Source organism: Anolis sagrei, chromosome 5 (genome assembly GCF_037176765.1).
Source record: "Anolis sagrei isolate rAnoSag1 chromosome 5, rAnoSag1.mat, whole genome shotgun sequence".
Lineage (NCBI taxonomy): Eukaryota > Metazoa > Chordata > Lepidosauria > Squamata > Dactyloidae > Anolis > Anolis sagrei.
The window spans coordinates 20,872,993-20,888,251 of NC_090025.1; the positions used below are offsets into that span (position 1 = coordinate 20,872,993).

Here is a 15,259-nt window from a genome sequence, read left to right on the forward strand (position 1 = left end):
ACCCTACATCCTTATGGGGGAACTAAGCCCACTTTTTTTTTACTTTGGCTTCCTTTCTGTGGTCAATTCTCTTAGAAACCATGGGCAGAAATTGAAAATGGAAGTATGGACTTAGTTGTGGTATGCTTCCAAGTCATTATGGTGACCCCAAGGATTTCTCGGCATGGTTTGCCATTGCCTTCCTCCAAGGTCGAGTGTAGTTTGACTAAAGTCACCCAGGTATTCAAATACCAGGCAGCAGAAATGCAGGGCTGCCCACTTTAAAATCATGGTGTGGTAACATGGTAAGTGTGACATTCAGTGGTCTTCCATTTCCAAAGGAAACAGAGAATTTAAAATCCCATGGTTGCATCCCATCTTAAAATGCAACAGTTCCCATCCCACCCAGCCGTTTCCAGCCCAGGGAAAGCAGTGGAGTTGATTGTTCCCTGGCTTCACAAGTCTCCGTTTTTATACACCTTAAATACGAAATCCACCAGAAGCAGTTCTGAATCACTTCATGGGCTCCATGGGACAGAAATGATAAGATGATCCTCCTCCCCCTACTATTTTGGGATGAGGTTGTTATATGACTGGATTGGTTTTTTCAGTTGCCCTGCCAAATAACAATAGGCTGACTTCTAATTATAGAAGGAAGGCCTGTTAATATATAGGACTATCTCTTTTTCATGTGCAAGAAATATTATTTCTTGCACATGAAAAAGAGATAGTCCTATTATCTCTTTAATCGGTAATCCAAAAACTGAAAAGTTCCAAAACTGTCCAAATAGGTAACTGAGTTAGTGACATCTTCACTTTCTAATGGTTCAATGTACAAAAATTTTGTTTCATGCACAAAATTATTGTGTATAAAATTATCTCCAGGGCATGTGTGTATGAAGAATTTTGAGTATAGATTTGGGTCCCATTTCCAAGATATCTTATTATGTACATGCATATATTTTAAAATCTGAAATCCAAAATATTTCTGCTCCCAATCACTTTGGACAAGGGATACTCAACTGTACATCATAATGAAGATATTTTGTGACATTAATAAATAAGATACAATCATTCCCTGTTGCAATTAATCACACACTGTTATACATAATAGACCAAGCATAAAAGTAAAAAGTTACCCTAGTAACTAATTACTTTTTGCAGTAATGATCTCGAACAGTGTTACCTTTTGGCTTGTTACATCCAGAGCTGTAATGTACTACTCTTCAGTATACAATAATAGGGTTTCTGCCTGTTACCAATTGCTGGTTGCATTCTGATTCAATCTGAGTAATGAGAGGGGAGAGGGCTGATGATATATGGGGTGGTGTAGGGCAAGTTATGAATAACAGAGGCAGCAATAAGAAATGGAGGCAAGGAGGGGGAGGAGAACATGGAAAACATGAGATGCATTAAAAATACAATTTTTAAAATGTTTGAAATGCTGCATGCCTTTTTTTTGCTTTTCTCCATTCTTTTCAAAAGAAAGAAGCTGCTGTTATTGCCAGAAAGAAGGAGTCATTGTGAATGCAAGGGGGTGGGGTAACTACATTGCGATATTAGTAAAAGGCAGCATTGGGTGTGCCTGGATTTTCTTGAGCTGTATGAGAGAATTTAGAAGAGGAGGAGATGCTTTTCTGTATGCGTGGATTAGGCATGAGTTTTAGAACAATTTTGTGGGGAAATAGGACTGAACTGATGTTTTCTGTGCATCCACCCAAAACATCTGTGTGCAGTGTGCATGATAGCTGCATGGTCTGCTAAGTTGTTCTTGTGAAGATGGAAATCCAGACAGGCTAATCCACTTTGAATTATGTTTATTGACAGCTGCGTGGGCTGGAGGAGCAAGGAATATTTTCCTGCATTTTTCAATAGCCCAATAGTAATAATAATGGTAGTATTTTGCCCACGAGTGATTCAGCAAATTACCTTCGTGGACTGTAGTAACATTAATGAGTAATGGTTTCTTGGGTGATGAGTAACTCAACTAGTTTATATTAAAATGCTACATTTCAGGCTCTGATATTGGCAACCCAAACATGTTTCAAGGATTGGAAAATGAACAGCCAGGAGTACTTGTGCCGTCACTGCCTGGGGATCTATAGTGAAAAAACAAGGACGTGGCAACTTTTCCCCAGGGGATTGCTTCTTGCCTTCCTTTAGAAAACTGGAACTCTCGAGGATCAACAAGACACTATAGATAACTCAAAATAGGCTTTATTCACAAAGAGTTATCTTTCTAAGGCATTGAACTTGATGTTCCAAAAGGGGTAAAGAAAATATACATTACAGTTTCTGGTAGTCTTGGGTCCAAGGAGTTTTCCAGCTGAGTAGCTTCCAAGTTCCCTCTTTCTCAATGGCTATGAAGTCGGAACATCCACAACCCCAGTCCAATGGCCTATATTGAAGGCACAAAGTCTTCCTCTTGATGCCAAAGGACTGGTTTAAAGCCGCTTAAGATTCTTAACATCGTCCAGATGAGCTGGGCATGAAGTATGAATCTTAAGGGTATAAACCTGAGAATTGGGGGTAAGAAATGACTTGACCAAGGGCTTTGAGCCAAGGCTTTCGCATGTCCATCTGTTGAGCTTTGGTGGTAAGAATGAAAATGAAAGCACTGCCCTCCTCCCTAGGAAGGGGTGGAGCCAAACAACTGAGCTGGGGAAGCAAGCCAACCGATGCAAAACAACATTGATAGACAGCTGTAGATAACCAAACAATTCAACTATACATTTACATACAAGTGGCGCCAGTCACACCGTCACAGTACTCCTGCTGCAGAAGATATGCAGATTGATGAGAGATTCGGTTGATACTCCAATCAAAGAATGTTCTCTTTGATCCATTTTTTTGATTGCTTGTAAAGATATACTTCTTGATTTTGAGGATTTTTTTTAAAAAAAAAAACATGCCAGTCTTTGAAAACCAAATCTGGCCTATTTCAATCCATTTCCAACCTATTATAAGAACATGACTTGCAATGTGAAGACACATTGCAGGCTATGTAGTTTTATATTGATATACGCATCTGAAGGATGCATCCATCACACATCTGAGTATCCTCCCTTTTGCAGAAGGTACAAAATACATGATAAAATTCAAAGTCAAGAGCAACAAGTTGCTAAGATTTCCAGCAAAATCACCTGTATGGAGTACTGATATGTTGAGCTATGTGGCAATGGTCTGAGTTTAACAAATAAAAAAATTGGGTCATTGCTCATGGTTCACATTGTTGGATGTCTGCTGAGAACCACACTCTTGGAAAAGACCCCATGGCTTTGCTGTTCCTTGTCATCACTTGCACCCTTTGAGCCCAAAAGCAGCAAAAACAGTGAAGACACCAGTGTGTTAGGGTAATGGAGGGGAATCCTAAGTTGCTATCCTGTTGTGCTATAACACTTAACTTTTTTTAAAAAGAAGGAAGAACTGGTTAAGGTAAATTTATGTCCCAAACAGAACACAATGGCCTAGAAAACTGATGGGGAAAATACGGATAAATGTTGCTAGGAAGTTATTCATTTTTCTAATGAATTACAGTACTCTGATAGTATTGCTGAAGGCTTTCATGGCCGAAATCACTGGGTTGTTGTGAGTTTTCTGGGCTGTATGGCCATGTTCCAGAAGCACTCTCTCCTGATGTTTCACTTGCATCTATGGCAGGCATCCTCAGAGGCTGTGAAGTCTGACCTCACAACCTCTGAGGATGCCTGCCATAGATGCAGGCAAAACATCAGGAGAGAATGCTTCTGGAACATGGCCATACAGCCCAGAAAACTCACAACAACCTACTCTGATAGTGTTTTATTGTTATGTCCATGCGGCATTGAATTTTCCTGGAGTTTATAAGCCACCTTGAGTCTCCTGCATGGAGAGAAAGGTGGGGTAAAAATGAAGTAAGTAAGTAAATAAATAAATAGCTAAGTGTTGCTATCCTTTGCAGCAATGAACTAGAACTAAAATACTTTTTATCCTGTGGCGACAATGGTTATAATTCACTACTTGTTGCTGTGTTTGTATTTTTCTCTCTAGTTCAAGCCTGCAACATCAGAATCAATCACATCAGAGAGCATTTTGTATGGCATAATAGTAACTGTAATAGTAACTCACTGGTTAGTAACAAGTGATACAGTAAGTCACCTGTCTGGATTACAGTAACAACTATTGATCATTTGGGTGATCCAAGTAATATGTTAAATTTTCTTTAAAGAAATATTTCAATTTCTTCTTCTTCTTCTTCTTTTTTTGTCATATCAGGAGCGACTTGAGAAACTGCAAGTCGCTTCTGGTATGAGAGAATTGGCCGTCTGCAAGGATGTTGCCCAAGGGATGCCCGGATGTTTTATTGTTTTACCATCATTGTGGGAGGCTTCTCTCATGTCCCCACATGGAGAGCTGGAGCAGACAGAGGGAGCTCATCTGCGCTCTCCCTGGATTTGAACCTCTGACCTGTCGGTCTTCAGTTCTGCCAGTACAAGGGTTTAACCTACTGCGCCACTGGAGGCTCCTTCAATTTCTGCTGTTAAGCATAGAAATGACAGCAGTCATCTTCCAGTAACTGCCAATAACAATAACAGCCACCTTCTTTAGAAAAATACATGTTCTCCTTATCATACAGTTAAAGAAAAACATCAGTCTCTCAATAAAAATGATTTCCCAGCAAGAGATGTGCTCTTGTTGTCTCACTGCCACATCCAGCTCAAAACTATTTGCTACCTGTTATAGTATTTCCTTTCTTTTTACATAAAATAGCCAACTTGACTGACAGATAAATTGTACTTTAACACTGGCATTGAGACAGCATCTTACATATTCACTCAGTTTAGCTAAGAATTTCTATATCTGCTCTCTAAAGTGGAAAGTTCTGTGAGTTCAGAGTTAGTAACTGCCTGAGAAAGTTGCTTCACTCAATTTCATGGTAGGTCTCCCCTTGTTTACTGCTTCAGTTACTTATACCTTTGCTTTATAGAATCTTCAGCTTCTGAAAATGACTTAAGAACCCAGTATTCAAAGATAATGGAAGATACAGTCTAAAAACTTCTACAGCAGTGGTTCTCAACCTGTGGGTCCCCAGATGTTTTGGTCTTCAACTCCCAGAAATCGTAACAACTTGTAAACTGGCTGGGATTTTTGGGAGTTGTAGGTCAAAACACCTGAGGACCCACAGGTTGAGAATCACTGTTCTAGAATGTCACAACTGATTTCCCCAATCATAAATGCTCCGTGTTTATACCAACATAACCCATCCACTGCCATCTCTCTTCACTGCCATCAATTTTTGAACCCACATATATAATTCAAGTGAGTTCTCCCTTTTGGAACCCCTTCCTTTCAAAGGGGTTTGGGTTTGAAGAACAGGATTAAGGAAGCATCCTTCCTGAGACCCTTTTCTTTCTTCCTTTCAAGGAAGTCTGGGTTTGAGCAATGGGATTAAGAAAGACACATCACAACAGTAGTCTATTCTGACTGGCCCAACATGCAGGGCTCACAGGGAAATCCCATGCAAGCAGTACAAGGTAGACTCTCAGCACTGCATGGTGCCGGAAAGGGGTGGAGGAGTTGTGATTGGCTGCCACGTGGTCCCATTATGGGCCAAAATGTAATGGCTGAGCCCTTACCGTTATGGCCATCTGACCAAGACGAATTGGCCAAAGGGAACCAATCACTCTGAATCAATGCACAAGCCTAATGAACAACTTCCAACATCCCTCACCATTGGATAGGATGGAATGGAGATGATTTGGAGAGCCATATATCTCCCCTGTCTTGTTTTCTAAAGATGACAAATAGCAAGCTTTGTTTAGAGTTTCTTGCTCACCTACCCACATAGAGGACACCTTCTTTCGTCTTCCCTGCTGCTTCTGCAACGCCTTGCTTAGTTTTCTCTGCTGCTGCCACAACTCCATCTTTGGCTTTATTAAATCCTTTCATGAACACATCCATGGCCAAAGAATGACTGTATGATGCACTGGAAAGAAAAAAAGAAACAATAGTACAAACAACAGTTATCTATGCATTCTTCTTCCAAGTGATCAACGAATTGGTATAGTCAAATTCATAGAGATAATCCATATGTGGAGGAAGCAGGGAGCACGACCATGTGTCATTTATCTCTTCTATACTGAGTTTGTGTATATCCAGTGTATACATATTAGATCCGTATCACAACTAATTTTTTGAAACCAAATTAAAATAAGTTTTAAAACATTTAAAAATCTATATATTATATGACAATCAGAAATCAATCTGCCAGTCTGCTTCTGAGCACAATTCAAAGTGCTGGCTTTAGTACACCTAGCCCTAAATGGTTCCAGCCCAGCTTACCTGTCTGAATGTATCTCCCTCTATGAACAATCTTAGAGGTTAAGATCATCCAAGAGGCCCTGCTCTTGGTCCCATTTTCCTTGAAGGTGCAACTGGTGGGGACAAGAGACACAGCCTTCTCAGTGGTGGCTCATCAACTATGGAACTCCCGCCCCAATGAAATGAAATCAGCACCCTCCCTCCTGGTCTTCAGAAAAAAAGGAAAAACTTGGCTATGGGACCAAGTTTTGGGCAATAAGCAATGCAGGGAATGATCCAAGATTATGTGGAATTGATATTTGACATTTGGAACAGCCTTGGACCATGATTTCTGGATTATGTGGTTTTAATATTTATATTAATATGTTTTTAACTTCAAATTTAAATTGTCTAAATGTTGTTGTGTTTTTATGATCTAATTGATAGTTATATGTTATGGTTGCTCTATGTTAAGTTTTTTATATAAGTGAGGCATTAAATTTTGCCATAAATATGTTGGAAACCTTTTTGAGTCCCCCCTGGGGTGAGAAAAGCAGGATACAAGTGAATTAAATAAATAAATCATGAACATATATGGGTTATATGTTTTCAGTAATATCTTTAGATGTCCCAAATTTACTGCAGAAAATGTGAAGCTCAGTAATATTTTTTTATCCCCCTGTGTGCTTTTATAAGTTCTCCTGCTCTTTTAAATACCCAAATGACATAGTGAAATGTAGTTATAAAGATCTGCCTTAATGGAGAAGAATTACTCCCATGCTCACTACTGAACCTGGATGGATGCTCTATAAGTGATCACATAAAATGAGGTTGTACTGTTCTGTAAAGCAGCTTGTTTATTTCCAGCAGGTGAGCCAAGTACTTGAATTTACAGGAGAATGTATTGTCGAAGGCTTTCATGGCCGGAATCACTGGGTTGTTGTAGGTTTTTTCGGGCTATATGGCCATGTATTAAAAACTCTAAAATTAGAACAGCACAACAACAGAGATGAAATAAACAAGGACATCTAATCACTTCTCAACAAAAGATTGCTCCAGGCACTGCCAGGCAATCAAATGCTAATCAAGGTGGCCAGTTGAAACATTCACACCTAGCTCTAGCTGACAAGAGTCCTTTTTCTCACCCTGGTCATTCCACAAATATATAAACCCCTTTTCCTAGGTCCAACAGACCTCACTACCTCTGAGGATGCTTGCCATAGATGCAGGTCAAACGTCAGGAGAAATGCCTCTAGAACATGGCCTTACAGGAGAATGTCCACCAATTTCTATAATGCATATACACACATACCCTCTTTTGTGTTTCAACAAGAAGGGATGTTTGATACAGCCATTTCATGCAATGCAAACAGAGGCATATATCTGTTCTCACACAGTGTCAGAATGGAAATTGGGCTTGCAGAGTTCAAGTATCAGGATGTTCTGATTATGAGGAATGGTGCACAGATTTAATAAAAGAGATTTCTCTAGCAACAATATATGTTCAGCAGCTCTGAGTGCGTATGTATACACACTCAGAGCTGATAAACATATATTGCACATGCACATACATAGATCCAAACAAGTGCTTCCATTTCTGGACTCTCCTTGCAGTATATGGTTATATGGCTGTTGAAATAAATCCCTGACTACTTGTGTAATCATTGCATCTTTGTATCTCTGATATTGTATTGTACCTTCAAGGAACAGACCCAGGAAGTAAATTAGGCTAAAATATAACAACTAGACCAAATTTAGCCTAAGCAAGGATTTGAACTCCCAAATTAGATACACTTTGTTGTGTAAAGGTAAAGGTAAAGGTTGTCCCCTGACATTAAGTCCAGTCATGTCTGACTCTGGGGTGTGGTGCTCATCTCCATTTCTAAGCCAAAGAGCCAGCATTGTCAGCATTGTCCATAGACACTTCCAAGGTCATGTGGCTGGCATGACTGCATGGAGTGCCGTTACCTTCCCGTCGGAGCGGTACCTATTGATCTACTCACATTTGCATGTTTTCGAACTGCTAGGTTGGCAGAAGCTAGGGCTGACAGCGGAAGCTCACGCCGCTCCCCGGAATTGAACCTGCGACCTTTCAATCATGTGCCTTAAAATCACCCCCCCCCACACACACACACACTTTACAAGGACCCTATTAACTTCATGAGTTTTATTATGTGCATCATCTGAAAGAACGTGTCATTGCATCATCACATTGGGGCCTTTACAAGGGCAACCCCATTCTTCTGATGCAAGCAGAATCCTGGGAAATGTAGTTTAGGGTGGGGCTTTTTTACTATTCTGCTACAGAGGTCCTCACCTTCCCAACCTGCATTTCCCAGCATTCTGGTCACACCAGAAGAATGGGGCTGCCCATGTTAAATCTCCAGTGTGATAAAGGGGCTATAGCTCTTTCTTCAGTTACAATATTTATCAATACTTTAAGGTCAGCAATCTATCAGTTTATCCAGTGACAAGACACAGAATGATATACTTCTGTCTTTTTGTAGTAAGACATTATTTTCCATCAGTTGATTCCTTTTGAGCATATCTCCTTACATCTTTAATCTTATTCACCACTTAGTAAAATTGATTTTTCAGTTCAAGACCCCTCAAACAGCTGTCAATTTAACTACCATTTACAATTCTGTTACAGTGCAAAGCACACGTGAGCAATTATTCCACCTGGTTTATTCAGTTCTTTTGAGAATGCATTTTCATTCTGTACTTCCATTTTGAATCTTGCACTATGATTTCTTTTTGGGGTGAGTAGGTAGCTGTCAGCCATAAGGGAACCAGGAAAAAAGCCTGTCTTGAATGCCGAGGAAAGAACTACTGCAATTCATCAGGTCTGAGTGGCATTCAGATGATGCATCAGCAGTGCACCCAATCAGTGATACTAAGCTGCTAATTCTATTGATTTCCACAATGTTTCTTGCTTTAAGTAACTATCAGACCCAGCCCTACTATTAGGGAAAGGCAGCTGCTTTGGGTGGTGGGAGCTGCTGGAGAACAGAGCTAAATGAACCTAGCCTCTCAGGGCAAAGCAGTGCAATTACTGAAGTCAAAAGAATATCCAGTGGATAGTCAATCAACTTTTGAATGAATGATGGGCATCTTTGCCTCAAGTACCAAAATATTTTAAGATGACTCCAGTAACTGTGGTTACAGTTTCAATCATGCAGCTTAATCCAAGCAAGTGCCATAACACTAAGTTGAATTTATCGTAGGATTTTCTGGGCTGAAAGTGTGCAACTTAAATAAGGTCATCTAATGGATTTCTATGGCTAAGCAGGGAACTGGGCCTTCATTTCCAGAGTTATCATCAGATGTTCAAACTAGTAACCATGTTGGTGCTCTCTTTGACAATTGGCTCTGTTGGGAAGGGATGATGGAAAATGCAACCCAACAGCATTATGCCCACCCATTTTAAGCAGATACCACTTTGTGGTCAATTTGTCTTTTAGTCAAATTAAATAATTAAGCTAATAAATACATCAGAGCTCTAATTCTGCCACATTAAAATAGATGAAAGAGCAGAAGCTCATATTCCTACTTTGGCTGCTGTACAGCAAACCCTTCTGAACCATGATTAAGTGAGTAATATTTTGAAAATAGGAGTGTGAATTATCATTTAACACACCAGGAAGTGATGAAAAAACAGACTTCCAGCATTCTTTAAGAAGGGAGAAATATCAAATGGTATTTACAAGGGAGTTTGTGGCATTAACATCAAGCTGCCAAAGATAGTACTGCCCATTAAATTCCTAATTCCTGCCCCTTTTCAAGTGCATCATCCTAGAAGTCCCACTCCAAACAGACGTACTGCCTTCACTGGACGTCTCAGCTGCAAGTGGGACATTCTGAGGGGATGACTCTCCATGACCATGTGGACCAATAGGAAGAGAGGCTTATTACCCAAATGCACTGAAATGGTCCAAAGGGCTGGTCATTTCTCTTTCTGCACAGATGAACGCAGCATTGGTCATGTTTAGCCTGCAGAAGAGAAGACTGAGAGGATCCATGATGGCCATGTATAAATATGTGGGGGGAAGCCATAAGGAGGAGGGAGCAAGCCTATTTTCAGCTACCCTGGAGACTAGGATGTGGAACAATGGCTTCAAAATACAGGAGATTCTATCTGAACATTAGGAGATCCCATCTGAACATTACTTCCTAACTGTGAGAGCTGTTCAGCACTGGAACTCTCTGCCGTGGAGTGTGGTGGGGGCTCCTTCTTTGGAGGCTTTTAAGCAGATGCTGGATGGCCATATGTCAAGGGTCCTTTGAATGTGATTTTCCTGCATCTTGGCAGGGGGTTGGACTGGATGGCCCATGAGGTCTCTTCCAACTCTATGATTCTATGATCCCTCTGTGATCATTTGCATCATGACACTCTGTAACCACTTCCTACTGGGTCTTGGGGGTGTCACATGATCATGTAGTATCACATGATCCTTCCAGATACCACTAGTGAAACTTTCTGAGAAGAGGGGACATCTGGTTTCAGCAGGGCTTCTGTGGTGGCGGCGCATGATGCTCGGAAAACTAACTGGTTTCTGGCCCATGAGAGTACTGTGTGTTCACAGCACCCTTTACATCAGGTATTGGCAAAGCAAGGCCCGTGGGATGGATGTAGCCCCATGGGCGCTTTCCTCTGGCCTTCCTTTTTCCCTAACATCTCAGCATAAGGATGTGGTGGCCCTCTGCACCCTTATGCCTAAAGCATGGGCGAGGCAGATATGCAGCTGCTGAGAGCCCTGTGGAAGGCTCTCAGCAGCTGTGTGCCTTCCCTTATTGGCAGGAGAACACAGTGGGTCCCTGTGTCATTCTGCCACAAGGAGTGCCCTGCAGGTCACACAGCTGTGCAAGGCTCTCCCGAGAGCCCCATGCAGCTGCATATAAAAACCTCCCCACTCCCCCCATGGCCAATCACCCCTGCACCACCCACACCAATCCTTGGTCTGCCTCCCCCTTTCTGACTCCGTTTTGTCTGGGATGCAATCCCCTTTCTGAAAAGTTTGCCTGTGCCTGCTTTACAGGGAGGAGCCACTAACATCTGGGACAGCATCTCTTCGTTGTATTTTTAAAGACAAGTCCTCCTATACTGAAAGTGTTCAAATACCAATTATGGAACTATTTGCAGTCAGAGAAGGAGAGCACGTCTCTGCACAAGATGTCATGCACTTGATTTCCTGTTATTCGCAATGGTACAATTTGAAACAGAAACATTTCACTTTAATTTGATTTCTCTGTGTGTGTGTGGGTAGGGGAGTTTTTTTTAATCCCCTTTCAATAATGAAGATAGTATTTCTAGGCCATATTTAGCCTATTTAGTCAAGTAAAAAAGTACAGTAGTCTTGCTTATCCAACATAAATCGGCCGGCAGCACGTTGGATAAGCAAAAAGGTTGGATAATAAGGAGGGATTAAGGAAAAGCCTATTCAATGTCAAATTACATTATGATTTTACAAATTAAGCACCAAAACATAATATTTTACAACAATTTGATTTAAAAAGCAGTTCAATACATGGTAACTTTATGTAGTAATTACTGTATTTATGAATTTAGCACCAAAACGTCACAATATATTGAAACAGCTGTAGATCCAGACAGGAGGCAGACTGCGTTGGATAATACAGAATGTTGGATGAGTGGAGGTTGGATAAGCAAGACTATACTGTAGTAAGATCTGTATGAATGTTCCTTACTCCTGTGAAAAGAGCCAAAATATCCTCACACATCTCAGAAAAGATATCCAATTGCCCACCTACAGATTCCATAGAGTCTTGGATGACTGTGTTCTTACAGAAAGCAATGCATAAGTGAAACAGACTGTGTGCATGATATCTTATGTTAAAATTTCTTTTTTTAGCCTCTTTTTGGATTATTTTATGCCTTTTCATGTTCATATATAACCAAAAAGTCTAATGAAGCAAAACATACTAGCATGGCTAGCTCTTTGAACACTACTACAAGGCAACAAGCACCATTAGTCTGGATGTGGGGGGTATTAATAGAGTTCTGGTTCTAGGTAAATTATAAACAGATAGAACATAACTCAATATTTCATGGCTTGGAAATCAGGTTGCATTTGTACCATATCCAAAACACCCAAAAGACCTGTTATCTTAAAGCACCACAACACCATCCTTCCTCACTCCTGGCAATATTGCTTGGGGCTGCTGGGAATTACAGTCCAATAACTATGCTTACAGTTGCCCCAGAGACTTGTTAGTGTTCTTAAATGCCACTGTTCTATGTTTGTTATTTCCATCTCCCCAAGGGAATTTTAGCAGCAAACCCTGCTAGGAGCAATGCCACTGAATTCCTGAGGAGTCAGGGCGAGGCTCTGGAGGTGTTTACTGGATCGTTTGGTTTGCCATTGTGGGGAAGACAGAGAATTCTGTCCTCATTAGGATACAGATAGAGATGTAGCCCATTCACTGAAATGGATGTGTTACTCCCAATAGCAAAACAGTTCAGGTCCATTTTGAATGGATACTACAACATTCCTCACTGGTCCTAGAAGTCCAGCAAAGTGATGCAAATCAACCACAGCCCCTCGAGGGGGAAAAGAACTCAACCACATGCATATTTTGATTTTTGACAGTAGTCAAAAGATCTATAAAGATGTATACAGATACAGAGGTCTTGAAAAACAGGTGTTCAGGGCTAGACACCTGTTCACACATACATACTTGCAACATTTGGAAGATGCTCCACAGGTATCCAAAGTCTCATAGTCATTTTCTTAAAATAACGGTAAATACAACACAATTCAAGGAACATGAAAGGCACTGCAGACTAATTCAAACAGAGAAGTCAGCCATAGTAGAGTACTTGATGAACCAACCTGGACACAGCATACATATTATTTGAGAACACAGAAATGCTGGACCACTCTCACAACTGTCATGTCAAGCTACACAGAGAAGCCACTGAAATCCACAAGCATGTGGACAATTTCAACAGATGGGTCCCAGCTCCCGCTTTCATGGCAATGGATGGGGAAGAAGGAGAGTATGGTAGATTCCTGAAGAGGTAACTCTACTTTCCTAGTTTACAACAGATCTCACATATAGCCCGAAAAAACCCACAAGAACCTAGTGATTCCAGCCATGAAAGCCTTCGACACTACAGATCTCACAACCTCTGAGGATGCCTGCCATAGAGGCAGGTGAAATGTCAGGAGAGAATGCTTCTGGAACATGGCCGTACAGCCTGGAAAACTCACAGCAATCCAGTGATTCTGGTCATGAAAGCCTTTGACAATACAAAATAAATCCTGCTACTTCCAACAGGACTTACTTCAGAAGGCAGCCTATGTCACAAGATTGCTATGCTTGCCTGTAATCTTGCACACGAGATAATTCCACACTAAACCAAGCTCTATTCTTGAGTAAGACATGCAAATTGGCATTGCCACGAGGATACCTTTCTTATTGTCCATCTGGACACTGTAGAATGGTGGTGTGTGACACTATTTTAATAGCCATGGCTCATGAATTAATGCTTGTTGTAGTTTTACAACAAGCCAAACAGTGCTAGTACCTCCAAACTACAACTCCAAGGATTTCATACCATAGAGCCCTGGCAGTTAAAAGTGCTGTCAAACTACATTCACTCTGGGTTATTGTGAGTTTTTTGGACTGTATGGCCATGCTCCAGAAGCATTCTCTCCTGATGTTTCACCTACATATATTGCAGGTATCCTCAGAGGTTGTGAGTTCTGCCTCACAACATCTGAGGATTCCTGCCATAGATGCAGGCGAAACATCAGGAGAGAATGCTTCTGGAACATGTCCATATAGCCCAGAAAACTCACAACAGCACAGTGATTCTGGCCATGAAAGCCTTTGACTATACATTTACTCTTGACTGTAGATGCTACTAGATGTACCAGACAGGACACCAGGCTACAAATCCTATGATTCCATACCACTATGTAATGACAATCTAAGTGTTTTGAAACTGAATTGTAGGGATGTAGACGCATCCCTAGATCTACCAAAAGCAAGCTGTTTTCCTGCTCGGTGGAATTTACTCGCCTGTAAGTGCACCCAAGACTGGCAAAAGCCATCCCTCCACAACCCTTCTCTGTTTCTCTCCCCAAAGGGGAGAAATAAAAGAACCCAGTCTCAATTCAACCAGTTTACTTACCTTCCTTGCCAATGAAATGTGACTCCTTTCGCCTCGGGACTCTTTCGAAGTGTGATTAAGAGCAGGGAGAAGAGAGCAGGGCGATGTTTGGCTTAGTACATCCCGGCTGAAGGATGCAGGGATGCAGGCAAGAGTGGTACCCAGGTCCAGGGGAAGTAAGGCCAGGAGGGGAAAGATGGGTCCCAGGTTCCGCTTTCAGGGCAATGGGTGGGAAAGAGGGAAGGCAGCCAGGGCTTGAAGGGAGACCAGCCAGTTCCTTCCCTTGCTTCTCTTCCTCTCTCTCCCTCTTTCCCCCTCCCCCTGCGCCTTTTTTCACCGCCTCTTGTCTCATTCGTCAGGTAGCGGAGGCAAGCCGCGCCCAGGAGCCAAGCCGGAGCCAGGACGCCGCCTTCCTCCTCTCCTCCTCTTCCTCCTCCTCCCTGGTCTCTCCATCTTTTGCTGGCTCCACCCGGTAGTAAAGAAACCCCCCTATTCTCCCCTCCCCTCCACCTCCGAAATACACCTCGAAGGCTTTCCTGAAAGGAGAAACTCTTCCTCCTCCGATGGGCAACAAGTGGGGAATTTTTCTTCCAGTTTGCGCTGCCTTCCTGCAAACTCTAGTCCTGCAGGTTTTTGAGACTTCAGCTTCCAGAAGCCTCAGCTGCTTTGGACGTCAGGAATTCTGGGAGCTGAGGCTCAACACACCCAAAACAACCAAATTTTAGGAAGCAGTAGTTTAAAGGGATAGACATGTTATATAAGAAGCATGTCTTATTACATAGTAAATACATTCTTCAGCAAAGCCTAGAGAAGACAATTATGCTGGGGAAAGTGGAAGGCAAAAGGAAGACGGGCCGACCA

At 41.7% G+C, this 15,259-nt stretch overlaps 1 protein-coding gene across 1 annotated transcript in view; it reads right to left on the reverse strand.

Moving 5' to 3' along the window:
• Positions 1 to 14,808, reverse strand: part of SNCA (synuclein alpha) — a 79,036-nt gene extending 64,228 nt beyond the window's left edge. Inside the window, exons 1-2 of the mRNA XM_060779243.2 lie at positions 14,420 to 14,808; positions 5,799 to 5,944 (exon numbers count right to left, since the gene is read on the reverse strand). Coding sequence (XP_060635226.2) covers positions 5,799 to 5,919 — 121 coding nt within the window. The 5' untranslated portion in view covers positions 5,920 to 5,944; positions 14,420 to 14,808. The remainder of the gene's footprint in view (positions 1 to 5,798; positions 5,945 to 14,419) is intronic.
• Positions 14,809 to 15,259: the final 451 nt, after the last annotated feature.